We start from the raw sequence: 23,691 nt of genomic DNA on the forward strand, positions 1-23,691 counted from the left end.
ACCCGGAGAAGAACCTGTCGTGGGTTGGAAATGCCAGGCAAGGGCTCGAGACGACAGCCTGCCCCCCGCCCCACCGCCTCCGGGGGGCGTGAGCCCAGCTCGCTGTCACCCACAGGGGGACAGCAGGAGGCATGTGGCCAGCTGCCCACTTGTGAGAAGAGCCTCAGCTGAGACCCTCACAGAAGGCTTCCCTGGGGAAGGTGGCGCTCAGAGAAGGGACAGCTCCCCGAGCTCACGGGCAGCCAGAGGCTTTGAGGACCAGGACACTCGGCCTGTTGATGGCCATCCTGCGGGGGATGGTCACGGGCTCCAGGAGCTGAGACACCCCTCCTCACATCCAGGGCTCCTGTGGGCGCTGAGCGGGCGGGCCTTTGTCACCAGGCCAGACAGGCTTTGACCTGGTTCTCATTCACAAATCCACTCGCTCCGCTGCTCCCTGTGAGAACGACGCCTTCTGCGACCGGGGAAGCCGCCTTCCAGGGCCATAAACAGCCCTGCGAGCCTGGCTTACCAAAGAGGAAACCGAGGCTCAGAGAGGCCCCAAGCCGGACCGTGGGTCCCGCAGGCAGGACTAGCACTCAGACTCTTGATTTAGGGTCCTTTCCAGGGATGCTTTAATTAAACGATTTCTTTTCTCCTTTGGCAATAATGATAATGTCATATTACTGAAACAAATATATTATTCATCAATAATAATAATAATAGGCAATCTTTACTCAGTAGAGCCAAGTATTTCACATATGTCACTTTACATAATTTGCATAATGACCCTGTGGGGAGGTGGTATTTTTATTATGCCCACTTTCCAGATAGGGAAACTGAGGCTTAAGGAGTTTAAGTAACTTACCTAAGGCCACACAGCCAGTAACGCAATCTGGCTCCAGGGCCTGTGCCAACCACTGTTCCACCTCGCTTCCCTCCACAGGAAGGCCACCCCCCATAGGCCCCAAAACACAAGGTGGGCCAGAGGGCCCCGTGAGGGTGTGACTGTGGCGGGCAGTCCTGACGCAGAGGGATGACAGCTCCTGGTGCCCCCAAGCCGCGTCCCCTGGTCCTCTCCCGTCGCCGTGGCCCTGAGCGGGTGGTGACTGGCACAGGGGAACGAGGCAGCCCGCTCCCCAGCAGACAAGCCCGTGGGAAAGAGGGGAGACTCCTCCCTCGGCACCCAGGCTGACCCTTCCTCCCCCGGGCCCCGCAGCGTGTGCCCGCGCCACTCTCCCCGGCCGAGCCCCTGCCTGCCTTGGGCTCCTCCTGACACAGCGCTCCCAAGGCCACCGTCCACGGGCTGGAGTTGGCAGCCGCTGGAGCACATTGTGGGGACAGGCGAGTCAGCTGGGCTGACCCCGGCGTAGCCGTCGAGCTCCCATGATGGGCCAGGCCCCCGCAGGGCGTCTGAGATGGCGAAGGAGCTGTGGCTTGGGGGGCTCTCTCCGGCAAGGCCACCCTGTGGATCGACTTACTAAAGACCCGCTGCTTCACCTCCATCCGTGTAGCCCTCGCCAGCGTTCAGGTTGTCCCACTTTCCTTGAGAAAATGCCCTCTTCGCTGTGCTCCCTCATTCTCCTGGGGAGTCAGAGCTGGTAAAACAATGGGCTCCTCACGGCTATTTATCCCACAGACACTGGTTCTTTAAATACCAACTAGAATTAAGAAAAAAAAAAGTTCAACAGTCAAATAAGTGTGGAAAATACTTAAATAAAATACTTCTTTCCTGCAGGACTTCTCAGAGCCTTTACTATGCTGACGTGCACTGTGACTCTTGGAGGTTATAGTTTGTGATATTCTCTCAAGGCATTTATTTGACCTTTTTCCCCACAGGACATACATACCGCAGAGACTGGTTTTTCTTCAGGAGATACTGGATTATGTACTTTTGATAACCTTTATATAATTTAGAGGAAAAAATATGATTGAAAAAGACAATTAAAACACACAGTGATGTACACGGACTTTTCTCCTCACCCAGTTGGGATCTGTCACACGTGAGTGCATTTCCATCCGGGCCATAACGTATTATTGTTTACAAGATTCCGTGGTGTGGACAGAGGAATCCCTCACTGCTGGAGACGCAGGTTGCTTCCACTTGTTGTAAATGCTGCTGCAGTAACATCTTTGAAGCTGAACACTCGTGTAGATCTCTGTTGGCTGAGGATGGTTTCCTAGAAGTGGATTTGCTGAGTCAAGGACTGGGGGTATTTACTGCCAAACTGTTCTCCAGAAAGGTTGTACCCACACACCCTGCCTGGCAGCGTCCCGCTCCTTTGCCGACACGGGGACCATCACAGACTTTTTAATTTTTTTCCAATTTGTTTTGTGCGTCTTTGACGACTTGGAAGGGACAGCGTTCGTGTGGACTGGCAGCTTGCGTTCGTTGCTCTTGTTGCGTCTCCTGTTGGGGGTCCTTTCCCCAACTTTCTAAGCGGGCTCATCTTTTTCTTGCTAGTTTAGAAAGTTCTCAGTAGGTTGAAGATATTAACTGTTTGTCTTGTGCTTGTGCAGAGCATTTTTGGTCCTTGTAAACCCTCCCCCAGGAGAAGATCAGATTCGTCTGTGCCGTGGGAAATGATTGGCCGGAAGTCACACAGGGCGTGAGGGACAGGACCAGGACTAAGCTTGGGCAGCGGGGTGGCCATGCTCCGTGCTGGGGGTTCATCAGGACACCTCCTCCCCCCCCCCTCCTCTGGGCCAAATGTCAGCACCCCACCCCCACCAACCGCTAGCAGCTGACTCTACCCTGGGCATCCTCCACCTGAGTCCCTGTTCCCACCCAGACCTGTGGGACAGAAAGGACTTGTGGGGACAGAGCTCCTCAACTCACATAAAAAGCAGCAAGACCCCAGGACCAGGTGCCCTGTGGGTAGGCGTGCACCAGGGGGACTTGGGCTCACCTGGGGCAGCCAGGCAGGCTTCGAGGAGGTGATGTTTAAATGCAGGCTTGAAGGGACGTCCACGGCAGCGCTGTCCAGTAGAAATGCAACATGAGCCACATGTGTAGTTTTACATTTTCTAATAGGCACTTGAAAAAAAAATTAAAAGAAACAGCGGGAATCAATTTTAGTAGTATATTTAATGCTTTATATCTAAAATATTATCAGTTCAATCAAAAATCGAATTTTCAAAAATATTAATGAGATAGATTTCATTCTTTTTGTTTTGTACGAACCTTTGAAATCCGGCGTGTATTTTCTGCTTACAGCACATGTCCGTTTGGACCGGCCACGTTTCAAGGGCCCGATGGCCGCGTGGGTGCGAGGGGTCTCCATGTTGGACGCGGGTCCAGGCGGTCGCTACAGCACAGGAGCGGGGAAGGGAGGGCAGCTGGGGTGCGGGGGGCAGTGGAGGAGAGGAAACTGCGGGTCAGAGGACCCAGGAGATGAGGCAGCAGAGCGGGTGGCCTGGAGAGAGGCGGCAGCTGGAGTAGACTGGCAGGGGGAGGATGGAGAAAAGCGTTCAGCTTTACGGGCTCCTTAAGGGCTATTTAGGGAGTGAAATCCAACGGATTAGGTGCTGTTGATGGATCTGGAAAGCGGGGTCTCTGAGGCGAGGGACGGGGAGTAGATTCTGTTTTGGGGGGAGGCGATGAGTTACATGTCCAGCCTGTTGAGTCTGAGGTGCCTGTGGGACACTCACATGGACATGCCCCGTAAAGTCCTGGATACGGGGGCTCAGGCCCGGGGAGAGATCTGCCGGGGGAGGGAACTGACGCCCAGGATGCGGCGGCCCAGGAGGATATTGAATCTGACTCTGCCCACCACATGGGTGTGATTTTTTCCCCCATGGGCTTTCTGGAACAACTACTGGTCAAGCTTCTGGAGTCACTCTTCCAGGAGAGGTCCTAACCCAAGAGAAGGGACTCGCTTGCCGAACGGACTAGAGGCTGGGTTCAAACGCAGATTCCCAGGCCACGCCCCCGCCTCGTTCTGATCCACAGTGTCTGGAGGGGGTCTGGGCATCTGGGTGGTCAACCGCTCTGAGCAGGGCCACTCAGGAAGGCCTCTGCCTCCAGCTACCTGTAGGCGAGCAAAATGATTCGATAAAATATTTGTCTTATTCAAAAGCAATGCGTTTAATTGTAGCAAACAATGTGTATAAAATACAGGTGGGATTCTGGAACCAGACAGTGGTGATGGTTGCACAACCTAGCAAATATGCTAAACATACTGAAACCACTGAATTGTACATTTTTAAATGGTGAATTTTATTTATTTTTATTTCTTTATGTATTCTTTTTTATTTTTGAGGAAGATTAGCCCTGAGCTAACTACTGCCAATCCTCCTCTTTTTGCTGAGGAAGACTGGCCCTGAGCTAACATCCGTGCCCATCTTCCTCTACTTTATACGTGGGATGCCTACCACAGCATGACGTGCCAAGTGGTGCCACATCTGCACCCGGGATCCGAACTGGCGAACCCTGGGCCGCCGAGAAGCAGAGCGTGTGAACTTAACCGCTGTACCACCGGGCCGGCCCCTAAAATGGTGAATTTTGTTATATGAATTATATCCCAACTTTAAAAAAATACAAGGAAAAATACAGATGAGAGAAGACAATAAAATGACTTGTCATCCCACTTATCGTGATAATGACTGATATAACACTTTGGGAGTTTGTCCTTCAGACTGCTTTCTACACAGGTGTATGTGGTTGATTTGATTATTTTTTAAATTTATTCTTTTTCTTCCTTTATTATTATTATTTTTTTGGTGAGGAAGATTGGCCCTGAGTTAACATCTGTTCCAATCTTCCTCTATTTTGTATGTGGGATGCCACCACAGCATGGCTTGATGAGTGGTGTGTAGGTCTGTGCCCAGGATCGGAACCCGTGAATGCCAGGCTGCTGAAGCAGAGCGCACAAACTTTAACCACTATGCCACCAGGCCAGCCCCGTTCATTCCATTATTTTGTACACACTGGTTTATAACCTACTCTTTTATTTTGAACAGAAAACTCAACACCCTCCCTTGGGTGTCTCACAGACATCTCAAATCCAACATTTGAGTTCATGACCTTCCTCTTCAAACCTAGTTGTGCTTGGGTGGCCCCATCCTGACAAATGCACCCCTCCCCCAGGGGCTCCCGCCAGCCCCCAGGGAGCCGCCCTTGACCCCTCCCCCATCTAATCAGTCCTCTCTCTGATGCCTCTCTCCTCACTGCCCCTCCCACCCACACAGCAGCAGCAGGAGCCTCTTAAAGTGAGAATCTGCTCCTGAAACCCTGGCATGAAGTCTGGCTGCACAGGTTTCTTCGCTTCAACACCCCACTCCTGTGGCAGAAAGAACTGGAACTGCTGCTCTCAGGAGAAGGATGGGGCACCAGGGAGAGTGGATCCGAGCTCTCTGTCGGGGTGGCTCGGGCTGAGGCTTTCAGCTGATGTTGGCAGGGACACGCTTTGGGCCGAAATCCAGCTCGGGAAAGTGGGTGGGGCTGACCCCAAGGCCCAGCACCTTCCCACATGCTGTCTTCACCTCATGGGGCCGGACACTCTGCTCCCCCTGCCCGACCAGCCCCGTGCATCTCTCTCCCTCCTAAAACCTGCTGTTCTTGCCCTGACTTCCAGGACACCCGCCCACAGCCCAGGTATCTTCCTATCTTGTTGCCGACACCCACTTGTCTCCCTGACCTGTGTGTCCTGGGTCTCAGTCCTCCATCTACACTCGCTCCCCTGGTGGCTGCATCCTGCCCCAGGGCTTTAATTTCCATCGCTACCGGGATGACGCCCAGCTTACCCCTGCGGCCTGGACCTCTCCCTGGGCTCCAGGTGTCAGTATCACCCGCCCGCCCCCCACACCGGCCTCTCCACCTGGAATGTCCAGTAAGCATCTCTTCCTCACACGTCCAGAACCAGGCTCCTGCTCCTCCCGCCTCCCGTGCCATCCATCCCCACCTTAGCAAATGGAAATGCCCCTCCAACACCGCTCAGGCCAAACCCCTGCTGTCGTCCTTGACTCCCACCTTTGTCTCACAGCCCCCACCCCGCCCCATTGGCTGTCCAGCCGTCTGCTAGATCCCAACAGATCCCTGAGTCTGACCTCATCTCCCACCTCTGCCTGGCTCTCTAAGCGCCCCCTCCCTTCACCCCTGCGGGCCACCGGAGGGCCAGCGGGGCTCACCCCAGGGCCGGGGCAGCGCTTCCCCCCTTCAGGCCTTGATCAGGTAGCACCTTCTCCACGAGGCTTCGCCTGTCCTTAAGATTGTCCCACCTCCCAGCCCATCGCTTCCCACCCCCCTTCCCTGCCTTATTTTTATGTTTTCACCTCTGACATGATGTATTTTACTCATGCATCTTGTTTATTGTTTATATCGCTCTCCCCTTCACTACACTGCAAACTCCATGACAGCGGGGGCTTGTCGGTATGCCCCTGGGCCTGGCGCACAGTAGGCACTCGGGAAATATCTACTGAATGATAGTGAATCTGGGAAGCCCGCAGGAACCTCGCTGATGCCCCTCGACAGGGTTTCTGTGCATGTGCCCCCAGTGCCCTCTCCGTTCCCTTCATGGAATTTGTCACCACTGTGATTTGGGGACCATTGTGGCACAGGCAGGGGAAGTGGGGAGGTCATGGCAGCGTCCCCTGTGCCCAGCACAGCACATGGCACATGGGCAGCAGGCAAGAAGTACTTGCGGGAGGAGCACCTGGATTTTTATAGGGCTTTAACTGCCACTGCTGTCACTGTCATCCTGACCAGGCCCTGGTCCCAATGCCAGCTCCCCCTCCTCCCGGGCAGGATGCTCAGGCTGGTCTGCCCAACTGTGAGCCCCTCGCTGTGGGTCCCTCAATGGTGTCCATTCTGAGTCCGTCCTCACTGTTGGGATGTCCTGCTCCCAAGTCTGAAGCAGGTCCCTCCAACTGTGGGTCCCGCCCCAGCTCTTGGGGTCCGTGCCCTCCCGACTTCCCTTCCAGAATGAGCTCCTGCAGGCCAGCAAGTGTACCCCATCTGAAGGCTCCCTGGGGCCTGGGGCTCCATGCAGGCCGGCCAGGCCTGCAGGGAGAAAGCTGGAAGAGCAGTCTGGAGGTAGGAGGGGGCCTGTGGGGGCTGAGAAGCACTCTCAGGGGTGCTCTGTCTCCCCAGTTCCTCTGCGCTGCCAGGACCCCGAGGTCTGGACACTGTGCCAAAGTGGGGAGAAAAGGCGCCCCACCTCACCCCTGCCTGGTCCTCCATGCTCTGCCCACCTCCAGGGCCCCAGCACAGCCATCATTCCTTCCTCAGCCCTTCACTCATGCACAGACATTTGCTGAGTGGCCACTGCAGGTCAGGCACCTTCCAGGTGTTGGAGACACAACTACAGACAAGACAGGAAGCCCTGCCCTCAGGGGGTCATTAGGCTGTGACAGTAGCTAAGGAGGAAACAGATAAAGCTGGGAAGGGGACGGGAAAGGTCCCGACATGCTGACATTGTAGACAGGTGGCCAGGGAAGGCCCTGCGGGCCCCTCACCCCAATCCACTTGCTTCTGTCCATCCACGTGGAGCCCTGACCCCTGGCCTCGGCCTCAACTCCTGCCCGAGTGCCCCTGCACACGGAGGCAGAGAAGCAGAGAGCTCGAACCCCAGAGGCCCAGCTCCTTGGGGAGAGGTGGCCTCAGCTCGCAGCGGCCCTGCGCCCGGAGCCCTGTGCAAGGAAAGGAGCCCTCCCTCGGGTCCAGGCCTCCTTCCCTCCGCCGGGTTTTCTGGGCCTTGAACACGTTCCCAACCACGCCCCCTCCTCCCTCCCTCCTGGGCTTGGAGGTCACCTTCCTCCAGGCCGCGGTAGGTGCCCCCCACCACAACACGTGACATCCTGCAGAGCAGTGCCCCCCCCCCGCCCCCCGCGAGGGCCGGGGCTGCGCCTGTCCCGTGCAGCGGCGTGTCCCCAGCGCCCGACAATCCGTGTCGAATGAATGAATTTCGCCGGGCAGCGACTTGGCCTCATTCACGCCACATCTCCGGGGCCCTCCCCCGCCGTGGGGGGGCTGGAGGCCGGGGATGGACTCGAGGGCGGGCGGTGGGGTGACCGCCCCCTCCCGCCCCGGACGCGGCGAGGCCGGGGCAGCCCCTCCGAGCCCGGCTCCCCGCTCGCGGGCCGCCGTTCCGCGGGCGCAGGCCCGGCCGGGCGGGTGCGGGGCGGGAGGTGGCGCCGGGCGCTGAGTGGCGGCTCCGGGTCCACCCCCGGCGCGCCGGTGCGGGGGGAGGCGGGAGGCGGGGAGCGCAGGGCGGCGGCGCGAGGGAGCGCAGCAGCGAGCATGTGCCGCCGAGCCCAGTAACCAGGGACGACCGCGGCCACACGGCGGCCGCTCGGCGCCCAGCCAGCGCAGCTCCGCGCCGCGGCGCCCGGAGAGGGCGGCGGCCGCACGGCCGGGCCTGCCCAGCGGCTGCCCCGCGCCCCGGGCCCCGCGCCGCGCCCAGGGCGCCCGAGGCGCCGCCCGCCGTGCCGCGCAGCGCGCCCGAGCCCCGCGCCCCGGGCCGCGCGGGCACGGCGCAGACAAAGGCGCGGCCCCGGCCCGGCCAGCCCGGCCCGCCGGCCCTCCGCGCGCCCCGCCCCGGCCCGCCCCGGCCCGCGCCGGCCGAGCCGCTCCCGCTGGGCGCCCCGACGGGGTCCGGCCCGGGGCGCGGGGGCCGCGGCGCCGAGGATGGGGAAATCCAACAGCAAGTTGAAGCCTGAAGTTGTGGAGGAGCTGACCAGGAAAACCTACTGTGAGTGCGCGCGCCGGCCCCCGCCCCGCGCTCCCGGAGCTCCCTCCGCCCCCGCGCGCCCCTCCCCCACCGCGCGGTATTCCCCCCCCCGCCCCCGCCCCGAACCCCTCATCCCGGCTGCGGGCCCGCTCTCCGCCCCCATCGGCGCCGCAACCCTCCTCGGTGGTACCCTGCCCTGCCTCCGCCCCGGGCCCCTCGGAAGCCCCCGGCCGCGCCCCCAGCCCCACACCTGGCCCTATTGTTCTAGGGCACCCCCCACGACAGGGACGTGTGCTGCCTGTCAGCGTGCGTGGGGCCACCCCCGGGCCTGGAGGAAAAGCCCCAGCCCACCCACGGCCCCCTCTCTGCAGAGCTGTCGAGCAGGACAGGGGTGTGCAGGGGTCAGGGGCGGTGGTCGGGGGAGGGGGTGCCCGCTTGCGAGGTGGCTCCGGATGCGCGGAGCGACTGGCACGAGCGCAGCGGGCTGGGTGATTCATGCATCACGATGCCGCTGCTACCGCGCCGCCAGGTTGGCCTGTCGCCCCCTCCCTGGCCCCGATCGTGTGCAGGGGGGTGGCAAGACTTGTCAGAGCTCGTGGCAGCGGCGGCGGGGAAGGGTCCTGGGCGCCCTGTTGGCTGCAGGATTTACAGGCTGAATTTTCCTCTGGCCCTGATCTCACCTCCGCCCTTCTATCTCTATCTGCCAAACTGGGAAATGGGTCTGTCCAGCCTGTGGGGGAGCTGGTCTATCTCATCGTTTCACCATCTGGGGCTCACCCGAGAGGAGGGTCTGTCCATTTCGGACTTCTCCAGATCCCTCCCAGTGTGTCTCCCTCCACTTGCTCAACTTCACAACTCTCCAGTCCCCTTGGGTCTCCAATTTTTCCATACCAGACTTCTCCCTTCCCTGCAGCTTCTTGGGAGATGCCCCAGCACACCAGGGGTTAATGGCATGGGGTCCTGACCACACAGTCTTTCTTCCTGGGGATGGGGTGGAGGACTGCCTGGTGTGGTAGTTCTCCGGCCTGGGTGTCTGACTTGCAGTGGGCAGTGTCCCTGGGCTTGGGTGGGAATTCAGGTCCCCTCCCTGGGAACTGCGTGGGTCCAGCCCCTCTGCACCCTCCCTGGAGGCAGCCGATTGACCGCCAGCCCGGTGCGCCGGTGGAGGTGGGGAGGCAGCTGCTGGTGGTGCATTGCACAAGCTCTGCTCCCCGCCCCCCACGCCGTCGGTCTTCTGGGCTCATTGGCAGGTCTGCCCAAGCCCACGCGTCAGCTCCATGCCCCTCGCCCCCATGTGCTTGGAACAAAGGGGGCTTTCCTGAGTGGGCGCTGGTCTGCTGAGGGGTACTGGCCCTTCTCCAGTAAATCCTGCCGCAAGAGCTCACGTCCCTTTTGCTGCTCCTTTAAGGAGTGAGCCTCCGAGGGCTGGGGATTCTGTCCTTGCTGTTCTTACTCTCTTTGGGAGGTGGGTGGGTGGCCCTCCCCAGTTTGGCTGTCGTTGTGTGAGATTTGCTGGGCCTTCCTTTGCACTCCATCCAGAGGTGGCCCATAGCTGTCACCAGGCAGGCTGCGGGCAGGCTTCATGGGCCCCTGTGCTTGAGGAGGGGGAGGGCACCATGAGGTTCGGCGGGATGGTGGGCATGGGCTACACTGGGGCGTCTCCATCGTGATGGAGCAGGGCAGCCACCTGTGAGCTGAACGAAGCTTTCCTCCTTATCGAGCACGTCACACGCCGAGCTCTTCGCATCCTTAGCACTCTGAATCCCAGAAACAGCCCTGTGCACGGTGTGCACTGGGACCCTCCGTATTTACCGGGGAGGAAGTTCAGGCTCAGAGAGGCGGAGCGGCGTCCCCAAGATCCCTCAGCCGATGCCTGGGCACCAGGACTTGAACTCAGAGCTCATGCGAAGTCAGCAGGGGCCTTTCTTCTGTGTGTCCCTTTCTGGTTTCTGCTATAAGCCCAGGCTGGGGGCTTCTGGATGGCAACGGGTCTGGGGTGGTCACTGTGGCCGCCCGCCTCTCTCCCGGCGGATCTGTCAACTTTGGGAGAAGTTGAGTCCACAAGGCTTTCTTGGGAGTTGGCCCTGCGGTGCTGAGCTGGGCTGGGCTGTTTTTAAAGGCCTTCGGCGACATGGAACTGTTTCCATCAGGGAGAGAGTTAGTGGGGTCCTTGTCTTCTGTGGAGCCCTTATGAGGGGAGCATTGGTGGAGCTGGCGGTGGGTTCGTTTGCCTCCTGTCTGTCTCCCTTGCTAATGTCAGCTTCCTCGTCTGTTTGGTTGTGTTGGCACTTAGTAGGCCCACAGATATTTGTTGAATGAAGAGTCTACCAGCAGGAAAAGCAGAGACAGCCTCCAGCTTGTTCTACGGCCCCAGATGAGCTTCCTTCTGACGAGGAGAGGAGCCATCTGTTCTTTGTTCGGGGGGTTCTGTGTCTGGGGTCCGGAGAAGAGCGCTTCGGAAGGACACTCAAATGTCGGAATCCTGGAGAGCCTGTTAAATGTCGCGGTCCCTGGGTCTGATCGTTCTCCCGGATTTCCGATTCTTAAGTTCTGGGCTGGGCCCAGGAATTCGCGTCCTTGACAAGTGTTTGTCTTACAGCTCTTGGTTCCCAGGAGCCCCAGCTGAAGACCCGCAGCTGGTTCTGGCGGGCCTGGCGTATGTAAGCGTCACCTGGAGTCCTAGCCCATCTCGGGTGTAGCACAGCTGGCTAGCGCCCAGAGGGAGCCCCAGATGTTCCCGCCTGCGTCAGTGCCAGCTGCCACCCTTGGTGGCGATTCTCCTGCTCCCTGGAAAAGACTGTCTTGGTGGTCCGTGCATGTGTGAGGAGGCAGAGGTCGGAAAGCTCCAGCTGTGTGGCCCTTGCTGGATGCATCTGGATTCAGCCTGGCTAAAACCCTCTGTCTTTCAGGTTTAACAAAGAAAGCAGACTTTTTCCTCCTCCGCAGATAACATTTTGTAGATCATCAGTGCCCCGTCACCCAATCCTCACACTTCCTGGCGCACTTCATATCCAGGAGCAGCGGGAGGTTCGCAAGAGGGAGGAGGCCCCCGCCCAGCCGGGACTCACCGGGCAGTGGTCAGTTTGGCCAGCAGCCTGGTTCCTCTGAGGTCTGCCCACTTTCTTCTAGCGTATTGGTGAGGCTGTTGTCATCCCTGTGTGCCCAGGCTGTGGGACAGGCCAGCCCCTCACCTAACGGAGCCTCAGTTTCCTTGTCTGCAAAATGGGTGTGCTCTTGGTACCTGACTCGGAGGGGATGTGAGCAGTCAGCAGGATGGTTCACAGCATCCTAGTACCTGGTCTCTGGTAAGGGGCCGTCCTTGATCTGCAGGACGAGCGCTTGTCAAGGATGCTTGTTAGGGATCGTCATTAATACTGTTGTTTTGACTACACAGTTCAGCTTCATCTCGAACGGGGCTTAAGTGTGGGCGAAGTTCACCTCCCCACAGAGGAAACTTCCTGCGGCTGGGTCTTTGTGCCTGGCACACAGGAGGCATAGAAAGGTGGGATCTTTGTTTTGCTCAAATCTTAGCCCATTCTCCTTTTCCCCACAGCCGTCTCCCCCTACCCTCCCTTGTTAATTTTGCAGCCACCCTGACCTGCTGTTCATTGAATGCTCACCCTGTGCTGGGCAGGGAGACAGAGATGTGAACCGGAGAGATGTCATTCCTGCCCTCGGCTGGAAACCAGCCCGGTTGTCCAAAAAACCGATCTCATAGGCTTAAGCTGTTTGTCGTGGTTTGAGCTGCATCAGTTTAAGGGCTTCTGGGCCGGCACAGCGGCCCCAGGAGGCAGAGATGCCCCCTCCCCTCCCCCTTTCTCCTCTCCCCGGGTGCTCATGGCACTCCCCAGGGACCCTCCGTCAGGACTCAGAGGTGGTCACCCCCTCCATATCACTCTTGGTCTGCCCAGGGTCTGCTTTGACCTTGCTCGCCAGCTTTGAGTGTCTTCGGCCTTTTTCCTGATGCCCAGAATGATGCCCGGCACTCGGCACCTTGTGGAGGGGAGGAGTGCTGGGTGGTCTGGGGAGCCCCGCTGGGAGTTAGGAGTCTGAGGTTGAGAGATGCTGACTGTCACCACTTGGGCTCTTGTGTTGCTCTAGCTTTGAGAAGGGTCCCTTCCTGCAGGATGAGGAATATTCTTTGAGCGTTGCTGCCCTCACTCACCTCTGTTTGACCAGAGGGGGCAAGACATCGCCTTGGGGGGAGGCAGTGTCTGGCACCCATCTTGGGACAAATGAAGGAGTTGGGATGTGGACGGCCCCACAGCCAGGCAAGGGATGAGCCACCCAGGAGAGGGACGGCCTGGAGGAAGCAGGTGGCTGCTGGCTCCCTGTCATCCTGTGTGCACAGAGGTGAGACCAGGGAGCTGGTCCCTGTCTCCACTGAAGGCGAACAGAGCAGCAGAAGAGGCATCGAGGTTGGACTCTCAATGCTAGGCGGGCATCTGGGCAAGAAACATCGTCTGTCTTTAGGAAAGAACTCCGGATCCTGGGGAATTCGGGCTCTGTGACCTTGGGCAAGTCGCTTACCCTCTCTGAGCAGCAGAATGCTCACCTATAATACCTGCCCATGTGACTCCGTGGGTCCAAATGGGACAGTGCTTTGAGGTCCAGAGCGTGGGCCGGAAAGGGAGCGGGGGCCGTTCGGCAGCAGAGTCTCGGGGAGGGAAGTAGGGCTGGGGGCCCCATGAGCAGGGCTTCACTTTCCTCCTCCCTTATGAATGAGGGAAAGTGGGCATCACGGGGGCCGCAGAGCTGGCGAGGATTCGGGGTGCCAGGCTCGAGCACATGCCGGTGCCGAGGGGTCCTTTAAACCTCTCCTGGTGGCGGCCTGGGCTGTGCGTCCTCTGCCTCCGGAGCAGGACTGCCCGGTGGGTCCACAGCCTGCCCCCTTTGTTGAGCAGAGAGAGAAGTACAGGAGGCCAGAGGGGGTCGGGGACTCAAGGAGGGGCCCAGGCTCCCTCCTCCAGCCTGTTCCGGCTCTTTCTGCCTCTTCCAGCTCCGTAAGGGTGGCCCGGCTCCTCTTATCACCCCCGCATCCCCCACCCCGGTTTCTGGCATCTCAGAATCAGGTGAAAGCCCTTTCTCCTGGCCACAGCCTTGGGATGGGACCCAGCTCCCTCTGCCCCAGGGCCAGGCCTGAGCCCCTGTGGGGCAGGTCATGGGCAGTGGTGACACGGCTGGCCAGTGGGCTGGGCTCACGTCATCCCTCCCCAAGGGCCCCGAAAGCCCCTTGGGAAGGGCTTTGGACATTTTCTGAGATGGGTGGGAGGCGTGGAAGGAGGTGGTGGGGACACGTTAGGTCTGGGGTTGGAGGTCAGTCCAGAGAATGGATTGGAGGAGGGGTGGTACTCAAGGCCGGGGGTGTCATGGTGACAAGCTGGAGCATCACTGGGGACGATGTGACAGGCAGATTCTAGCTTTATTTAGGAGGAAGACTCAATGGGGCGTGATACAAATTACCTTGTAAATTTGGGATTAGATGCTTTTTCTTTTCTAACTTTGAAACCTGGCGATTGTGGATGTTTGCCCACGTCATTAACTGTTGTAAAACATGAGTTTTATTTTTATTTTATTTTTTTGGAGGAAGATTAGCCCTGAGCTAACATCTGTCTCTAATCTTCCTCTTTTTGCCGAGGAAGATTGGCCCTGAGATAACATCTGTACCTGTCTTCCTCTATTTTACATGTGGGATGCCTACCATAGCATGGTTTGATGAGCAGAGTGTAGGTGCACGCCCGGGATCTGAACTGGCAAACCACGGGCTGCTGAAGCTGAATGCGTGAACTTAACCGCTGCACCGCCAGGCTGCTCCCTAAAACATGAGTTTTTCATGGTGCCTCATATAAATGCAACATATTTTATTTAACCCCCTGCCATTGGATGGTTAGGTTGCCTTGTTTTTGCCCATGTAAACAGCACTGTGACAGACATCTTTGTACGAAATCTTTGCATGTATCTCTTGAAGATAAATTCCCCAAAATGAGAGTGTGGAGTTAAAGACTGGGGGTAGCTTAAAAAGCTTTCAATTGAGAAGTTGTTCAGTGGCTCTCCAGAACGTGTGCCACATTTGTATTTCAGCAGAAGCGGGTGGAGAATGCCTGTTTCCCTGAATTCCTTCCAGCACTGAGCAGGATTGTTTTTCCTAATAATTACCAACTTTACGGGAAAGGAAAGAACAGCTCACTGTTTCAATATTCGTTTCTTTGATTGCTGTTGAATAGCGTCCTACGATCTTTGAGCTGGAGGAGACGTTGGGGTCAGGCAGTCCAACGCCCTCATTTTATAAATGGACAAATTGAGCTCAGAGAGGTGAAGTTTCTCTCCCAAGGTCACATGGCAAATACCAGGCAGGAACCTAGGGCGGCTGACTCCCGTTGGGACGCTGCCCACTCTGCTGTGCTGGGTTGGCCATTGCGGTCAAGACGGGCATGTCTTGCTTTCTTCTGGAAGTTTCTTTTGATATGGTTCATCTTGTCCTGCATATCTCTTGCTCTCAGGTAAGGAAAAACCAGTATAAATTAAAAGGAGCGTTCATCTTACTGTCATTACTGTCATTACACATCCTCCGTGTGGTCTATTTACGAGGCAGAGGACGTCGTAAGTTAATGTGCCGAGTTTCCAGGTAACTTGAAATTGGGGTTAGATTCCCGGCCGAGGGTGGGAGAGCAGAGTGCTGAGCGTTTGCAGGCCAGCTTTCAGGCTCTGGCTGTGGGACCCTGGCGAGCCCCTCACCCTCTGGGTGACCTGTGTGTGAGATGGGGACGGACGACAGTAGCACTTTTCCCGCAAGCGGACACAGGGATGACGCACACTAAGTAAATGCCCCCACAGGAAGGAGGCTGCCTGGCCGTGGGGGTCAGGGGACGGCGGTCCTTGGCCCCTCCCCCAGGCAGCCACGGGGTGACCCGTCACAGGCCAGCCGATAAATTGGGAGTGAGTGACAAATGTGGACGGCCTCTGTGTTTGTCCTGGATGTCGGTGGCTGGGTGGTTGTACGTTGGGCTCCCAGGGCGTGCTCACTCTGGGATGCCAGATTTTAGGGTCCTGTACAGATGAGGCCTCGGAGGGCCATAGAGGCACCTACCTGGGCTTCAGTCCAGAACATGGTGGCCTGGACAGTGACTTTGGTGTCACCAGTCCCCTCCGGGACTCAGGTTCCCTTTCTGTGCTGTGTTCAGACTGCCAGATGGTGAGACTTCCGTGGGGAGCCTGCCCCTGGGCCCAGGGAGGGAGCGTGCTTGGGCCCTGGTGTCTGACGACCTGGGCTCTTGGGCTCTTCGCCACAGACACAGTTCTTCGTCTCTCGATGCCTCGGTCTTCCCGTCTGCGAGTTGGGGACGATGGTGCGTCCATGGCACGGGGCTGTGTGGGCGAGGTCAGAAACAGTAGAGACGCTGAGTCAGGCGCTCCCTCCAGCTCACCACTGGTGACGGAGAACCCGTGATCGACAACGCGCGGGGATCAGAGGCTGTGGCCGTGACGAGAGCCTGGCATCAGGCACGTTTGTGTGATCTGGGCCCGGCTCAGTGCTCACACGTGCTCATCACCCTCTCCTCCCAGGAGCCCTGTGTGGTCCCTGTTTCACAGATGAGGAATCTGAGGCTCAGAGGGGACCCCAGCTGGCCCAAGGCCACACATCGGATGAGTGGCACAGCTGGAGTTTGACCCTGGGCCGTGGGGCGGGGCCCTGTGCCGGTGGGCAGTGGTGGTGTGTGGGTGAGCGCCAGTGAGTGTGGGTGTGCAGGTGGGGGGGCTGCTGCGGATCACGTGTGTGAGCCCTGGTTCGCGTGGGTGTGCTCCAGGTGTGAGTGACGGGGTCATGGCGTGTGTCAGGAGTGGGTGAGCCGGCACGTCTGTGCATGCGCGTGCGCACGTCGGTGTGTGTGAGGGCAGGTCTGTGCGGGTTGTAAGTGTAGATGTGCACGGGGGGTGGGGGCATTTGGTGGGAGACACACACAGGCCAGGAATCTGAGTCAGAAGCTGGTTGCTCAGGTGTCTGCTCTGGAACCAGACGACATGGCTGCCACTTCTCGGTCCGCTTCTGCCCTGGCTACGGTGGCGTCTGGGAACCCATCTGCCTTGGGCAGTGGGGGACTATCCTGGGGAGGAGTGACGGTAATGATAACTCCTGTTTGCCAAGTGGGTACTCGGTGCCAGGAGTCCTGAGTACAGGCTGTACCCCCTGCAGTCTCACCACAGCCCTGGGAGTGGGGACTATTATGCCCATTTTACACATGAAGGAACGGAAGCCCAGGCAGGTTCAGGGACATGCCCACGGCCTCCCAACCAGTCAGTGGCCAGGTGGGCTCAGGCTCAGATTTTTGTTTTGCCAAAGCCATGCCTTTCCCACCCTGTGCCTGCCTCCCATGATCTCCATGAGCCTTGTAGCCTTAGAGCTGCTGCAGAGGGTAGTGAGCACCCCATCCCTAGAGGCATTCAAGCCACTGCTGGAGCGTCAGACTCTGGCCAGGCGTCCTGGATTCCTGGGTTGGATCCTTCCAGCCGCAGCTTCCAGCACACAGCCTTACTAGTTCCAGATGTCCTGATTCCTGCAAGGGGTTTGGGGCGGCCTCGGCTTGGCTCCCTCTGGGGAGGAGGCAGAACCAAGGCCCGTGGGAAGGCGGCAGGAAGGGTTGCGAGAAGTTTGGGGAGCGTTGTAGGAGCGGGCAGTGGGCAGCTGCCCCGTAACCAGGCTCTGGGTCTTTCTCGGCCTCCGCCCCATCCTGGCAGAGGCTCGGGTGCCCACCGTGTGCAGGCACTGTGCCGACCTCATGGCATCCTCCCAGCCTTGAGCTCAGGAGCAGTATGGCCCGTCCTGCAGGGTTGGCACTGTCCCTGCCCTCGGGGAGCCCGCGACTGGGGCTGGAAAGCAGGGGCAGCCCAAAGCTGAGGCCACGGAGCCCGGGAGCTCCCTGGCCCTCCCGCCCTGCGCGTGTCTGACGAAGGAAGAGGCGGAGTCCTCACAGAGCAGCGTGGGGCTCAGGGGCACGGTGACGGAGGGGACCTCGGGCCCTGGGAGCAGCGCCCAGGATGACTCTAAGCTCCTTGAGGGTTAGAACACATGTGGTGGGTTTTGGTTTTGTGCAGTGCCCGGCCTGGAGCTGCGCACGGGGCAGGCCTGTGACGCCTCTGTGGAAGGTTCTGGGCTTTCCAAGGTCCTGTCCACGTGCTGCTTTGCTTTGCTCCTCTGCAGACCAACTGGGGACCCACCTGTGCCCCCGAGCCCCAATCTGATGGGGGCCGGTTATGGCAAGGGGTCTGAGGCTGGGTCCTGGTTCCAGCCCAACTTGCTGTGGCCTCTGATTGCCCCCCTCAGAGCCTTAGTTTCCTGTCTGTCCTGCTCTCCATGAGATGGGACGTCACCTTTTCTCAGCCCCAGGGAGCCCGGCAGTGCCTCCTGGGAGGTGGTGAGCCTGGTGGGGGGCCTGGCGCCCTGGTCTCACGAGGGAGCCCCAGGAAGCTGGCGGGGCGGCCAGGCCACCACTCCAGGCCACCGCGCTCCACTCGATTCCCGACTGGAGAAGGGGGAGGGCGGGAGGAATGTGGCTGTGAGCAATGTCGACCCGAGGCAGAAATAGCCAGCTGCTTTTTTTGCTCCAGGCTGGGGTTTTCAGCCGGGAGGTGGGCTCTGAGTGCCATCCTCTCTGTCTCTCCAGCCTCCCCCGGCTCCCCCACTGCTCTGGCCTTTTGGGGACAGAAAGTGGCCTTTTGTTTTTTGGTTTGGGAGGCAGATGGAGCTGGGTTCAAATCCCCCGTCCTCCGCTTCCCAGCCCTGTGACCACGTCCTGCCTGGAACCTCTGCTTTCTCTTCTGCGGAATTGGTGGCGGGGACATGGCTGAGACCGCTTGGCAGGTGGTGCAGTGTCAGAAGCTCCTGCTCAGGGACACGCCTGGCCGGGGCGCAAACCCCAGCTCCTCTCGCTGGCTCTGGGCCAAGCCCTGTCCCATCTGGTCTCCTTACTCCATCTGTAAAATGGGCGGATGATGGGCATCCCGCCTGCCAGGGTTGTGGGTGGCATGCCGTGAAGATGCTGGCACAGTGCCTGGCGCCTCCCAGGCTCTCCCGTCCTGGTGGCGTCACACAGAGAGTGGGAGACGCCCCGTGCGGGCTCGCTGCGGCTTGAATGAAGATCCGTGCCCTGGGCAACGGGCAGCTGTTCCTATGACCCTCCCACCTCGCGGCCGCACTCAGCTCGCGCCAGTGCCCGACGGCCCCTTCCACGGGAGGCGCCCAGGGCCCCTCCGGACGCTGGCCTCCCGGGGCCTGGGGGTGAGAATGTGTTTAATGCGCCCTCTTTCCATTCGGCTGTGAGCACCGTGGGGACGGGCCACACGCCGTGCAGTTCACCCTGGTGTCCCATCTCCTAGAAGGGAGCCTGGTGCACATTGGGTGGGATAAAAGAAGAAATAAACGCGTAAATGAGCAAGTTGACGGATGAACGAGGCTTCTTCTCATCCATCTTGGGTCTGCGCTTTCTGTTCCTGCCGGGCCCCTTCCTACCCCCAGGCCGGCGATGGAGGGTTTGCTGGGTCTGCGGGTCCTGAGAAGTCAGGCCTGGGCCCCTCTTCCCCGGGGCTGGGGGACAGGAGGAGGCTGCCAGCCAGCACGCTCCAGGCCCCACCCGCTCCCGTCTCTTTGTAGGAACCGAAAGATCCCGTTGAAAGGCGGGAGATGGGGCTATTTTTGGCCCTGTCGGGGAAAGGCGAATGCTTCCCTTCTGTTCAGAAACGTGGCGTCTGTGCCGGGCCGCCCAGGAGCCACGCAGAGTGCAAAGCCGGTGCTGGCCAGGCTCGTGCCCCTCGGCCCGGGGCCCACCTCCCCCCAGGTTCATTGGCCAACCCGGCCTCACTGGGCCATCGTTGTTTCTCGACTGCCTGCGAGGAGGCCCTTGCTGGGCCTGAGTGGAGCACAATTTTAATTAAAACTAACAGCAGCCGTCAAGGTGGAGGAGGGGAGCCTGCCGGCTGCGGCTGGCCGCCCTGGTCAGGCCCCCTGCGCTCCGGCTCTGGGAGGGAGCTGCGGCGGCCGTGGGAAGCATTCTGGGTGCATCCCGGGGAGGGAGGCCGAGGCCTGGGTGCCCATGTGAGGCGAGTCTGGCCGAGGGCATCCCTGGGCTGCCTTGCCACCCTCACTCCCTGATGAGAAAGTGAGGAACAGCTGTCTGCTGCCAGGTGCTGTGGGCACGGGGACACAGGGCAGATTGGACTGATGGGTTTCCCTCCCGCCTGGCATTCACAGTTGGGTGGGGAAGGAGATATTAGGCTCGGATAAGCATCAAGACAGGGCATTGCACGATGCTATGGGAGTTCACTGGGTCTGGGGTGCATCTGGAAGGACTTCCTGGAGGAGGCAATGTTTCTCTTGAGCCCCGAGGGTAGGATTGCCAGACATGCTAAACAGTTATTCATTGCTTATCTGAAATTCAGATTTAACTGGGCATCCTGTATTTTTATTTGCTAAACTTGGCAACCCTACCTGAGGGAGGAGTAGGAGTTGAGAAGGCACGAAGAGGTTTGGGGGATGGTTTATGGGGGATGTTGAGAGTGTTTCAGGCAGAAGGAACAGCATGTTCTGGGTCTGGAGGCCTCAAGGGTGGCGTCTCCGAGGACCTGGAAGATGTGTGGTGGCCGGAGTGCAGAGGACGTGCACGGTGAGCTGGGGGTGCCCCGGGTTAGCCACTCGGGGGGGCGGGCGGGCCAGCAGGGCAGGGCCCCACCTGAGGGGCAGCACTGCGGGCGCCAGGCTCGGGGGACAGGTGAGCCACGTGAGGCCGCAGGGCACACTAAGGGAGGTGGGGCCACCTTGGCAGAAGGAGGCCCCACAGGCGTCGTGGTCAAGGTCACGGTCCGGGCTCGGTGGGATCTGGCCAGGCTGTGCCTGCCTGTGCCCTGTTACCGCTCGGAGTCCCAGCGCGGGTCCTCCCACTGCCCAGGACCAGGACAAGGACCTGGGATGAGTCACGTCTGTTGGTGCCTCCCCATGGAGGGCAGGTCAGGGCCGGCCTCCGCCCTCAGCTCTTAAAGGGCCAGAGCCGGAGCCCGAGCCCGCAGTGCCGCTGGCCCAGGGCGCCTGGGACGCCAGCCCCCGCTCTGCCCTCCTGGGCCGGACGCCCCTGGATTCCCGCTGGGGTTCATCCTCCCCGCTCAGCTGAGGTGTGGCCTCGGTATCTGGGGAGGGCATTCACCGCATGGGGGGGCAGGGAGGGGAAGCTGGGATACTGGCGGGGAGCTGGGACTGGGTCCTGGTGACCGCGTGGCTGTGTGGTTCCCACTCCAGGTGCAGCCCCTGCTTCGTCCCTGTGTCCCTGTCAGTGTTGTCTCCGTCCCTCCTTGTGGGGGACTTTGCGCCCTCCCCCGTCCCTCAGTGCCCCACCCCCGCTCCCATTGCCATTCTGAGGTTTCCTTGCTCCAGTGGTTGTGACGTTAGGGACTGTGACTGATCTGGCTCATGCCCGGGCTGTGACAGAGACCAGCCAGCGTGTCCCACCCCATCCCAGGGCTGGGGACCAAGCGGGGATGTGGGGGCCATGGGGGAGGTTGCGGATGCCGCATGCCCCAGGACAGGGTGGACAGGAGGGGGTGACCGTCCATGGCTTCTTGCAGCTCCCTCCCCTCCCGGGTGCCCAGGTCATGGGCCCTGGTCATCGCCTTGTTTTTGACTGCCGTGACACCTTTATTAATAATAGTAGCAACTGTTGACGTCGCGGGGCCCCCGTTGTGCTCCGTCTGCCTGGACCTCGCCGTGCTTCCTCTGGCTAATGCTCGGTTCCAGCGAGACGTGGCTTCTTGTGGTCCCTGGCCTACCAGGCTCTCTGTCTCGTCCTTTATACCCTTGATTCCTCAGCCTGAGCGGCCTTTCCAGGGAGCGGGCTCTGCCCCCTGACTGGCTCGGGCTCCCGTTTTACATTGTCCTCACCCCTGCACTCTCCCTTCCCGCCACCGCAGATAATCAGACAGCTGTGTGGTGTGTGCTCTAGGTCCCTCCCCTGTCACATCAGGGACTCGGAGGACAAGGACCCGTGTCCGGGTCATTACTGGGTTCCCAGGGCCCGGCTCAGGGCCTGGCCCTGTGAGTGTTCAGTGATTATTTGTGGGATGAATGAAGGGGTGAAAAATCTCGTTTGTTCCTTCTGACCACCTTGTGAGGAAGGTGTTGTCACCACCACAATCCCCACTTTACAGATGAGGAAACTGAGGCTCAGGGGTGAACTCAGTTTCCCCAGCTCACACCGGCCTAAAGAATGACTCAGTTCAGGCGCCGGCCCGGTGGCGCAGGGGTTAAGTGTGCATGTTCCACTTCTCGGGGGCCCGGGGTTCACCAGTTCGGATCCCGGGTGCGGACATGGCACCACTTGGCAAAGCCATGCTGTGGTGGGGCGTCCCACATATAAAGTAGAGGAAGATGGGCACAGATGTTAGCTCAGGGCCAGTCTTCCTCAGCAAAAAGAGGAGGATTGGCAGCAGTTAGCTCAGGGCTAATCTTCCTCAAAAAAAAAAAAAAAGAATGACTCAGTTCAGAGAAAGACCCTGTTGACCAGGTGCCTCAGGGGCCTCCGACAGCCTCTGACCTTGGCAGGTCCTGGGAAAGTGTTCCTGGAATTGGGCTGAACCGAAACCCTGAGCACGTAGCTTGGCGCGGCTCTGGAATGTTTGTGGGTTCCCCACCAGGAGTCCTGAGAAGGCCCCGTGTGTCAGCCTTTCCCGAGGTCTCAAAGGACAGGCACCTCCCTCGGCAGCCGCTCTTCCGGAAGATTCGGAGTCTGGCAGGAGAGGGAGCTTGAACCAGGGAGTGGTTCTTGGGGTCTTACCTTGGGAGGTGTAAGTGTGTGTGTGTGCGCGTGTGTGTGTGACAGAGAGTGAGAGAGCAGGCGCGTGTCACTGTGGGGGCAAATCTACCTGTTAGCCGGGAATAACTGAGTTTTAGAGACGTCTCTACTTTGCAACTCATTCACCTAAAACACACACCACACGCTCTGCAAGAACAAACGCACACTGAGCACCTGCTGTCTGCCAGAGGCTGCAACGTGGCTGCAACTTAGGCAGACACAGATCCTGCCCCACAGAGCCCCCAGCCATTGGAGAAGGACAGAATTGGAAAATACAGGCAGTCACAAAGACGAAAACAAAACCGGTCTCTGAGGTCACTGTTGTTAACATTTTTACCTAGTTCCTTCCAGTCTTTTTCACTATGTATGTAGCTGGTGAGTTTTATCATCCTCAGTTTTCTAGTGAGGAAACTAAGGCTCAGAGAGGTTAACTGACTTGTCCAACGTCACACAGCTGGAATGTGGAATAGCCAGGATTTGAATTTATGTCACTGTGCCTCGGTCTGGGTCACTCAGTCAAAGCAAGTTGTTAATAGATCAACAGATCTCGAGGCCCTTTATTAGGGAGTCAGAGAAACCAAAGAGGGGACCGGATGACGTGGTTCAGGAGTCAAGCAGGACATAAAGAGGGTAACTCCCAGAATGCATTTGTGTGATGTTTTAAACCCTGCACTTCTCCAGCAAGTTCTGGAGTCACACAGACCCTGGTTCTGGTCCCAGCTCCAGTGCAGACTGACTTTGGTCCTTGGGCAAGTGGCTTCACCTCCCGGAGCCTCAGTTTCCTGATCCGTATAATGGGGATAATTGGAGTCCTTGCCTCCCAGCATCGTTCGGGGACTGAACGAGGTTGTGCTTGCAGAGCGCCTAGCCCAGGACGGGCACACAGTCAATGCCCAGGGCATGGCATCTGGCTCTGCCTGGAGACCACCGGACAAGTATACCTTCCTGCAGCTTTACTGAGAAGTTTTTGGGAAAAGGTACTTATATAGAAATTAAAATCAGTATATTTTATAACTTTATTGTTAGAGCAAAATACCACTGCACCTGGTTTTCGGTGGTGGCCTGGGACTCTCCCCCTGCGCCCGCCCCGGGCCCCAGCCCTCTGCTGTCAGGGGCTCTGGGGAGGGCACCTTTGGGAGCCGGTCGCCTCCTCTCCGCATGGCCCTGCTCCAGGGACGGAGCACTGTCACCTCCCTGAGAGCTGCTGGAGTGAA

At 59.0% G+C, this 23,691-nt stretch overlaps 1 protein-coding gene across 2 annotated transcripts in view; it reads left to right on the plus strand.

Moving 5' to 3' along the window:
* The first annotated feature begins 8,313 nt into the window (after positions 1-8,313).
* Positions 8,314-23,691, plus strand: part of NCS1 (neuronal calcium sensor 1) — a 52,841-nt gene continuing 37,463 nt past the window's right edge. Inside the window, exon 1 of one of the 2 annotated variants that reach the window (XM_070596953.1) lies at positions 8,314-8,669. In XM_070596953.1, coding sequence (XP_070453054.1) covers positions 8,606-8,669 — 64 coding nt within the window. In that variant the 5' untranslated portion in view covers positions 8,314-8,605. Of the gene's footprint in view, positions 8,670-19,902; positions 20,303-23,691 lie in introns of those variants that run through there. The other variant, XM_008521580.2, reaches the window with a different exon arrangement.

This window comes from Equus przewalskii, chromosome 26 (assembly GCF_037783145.1).
Source record: "Equus przewalskii isolate Varuska chromosome 26, EquPr2, whole genome shotgun sequence".
In the NCBI taxonomy this organism is placed as follows: domain Eukaryota; kingdom Metazoa; phylum Chordata; class Mammalia; order Perissodactyla; family Equidae; genus Equus; species Equus przewalskii.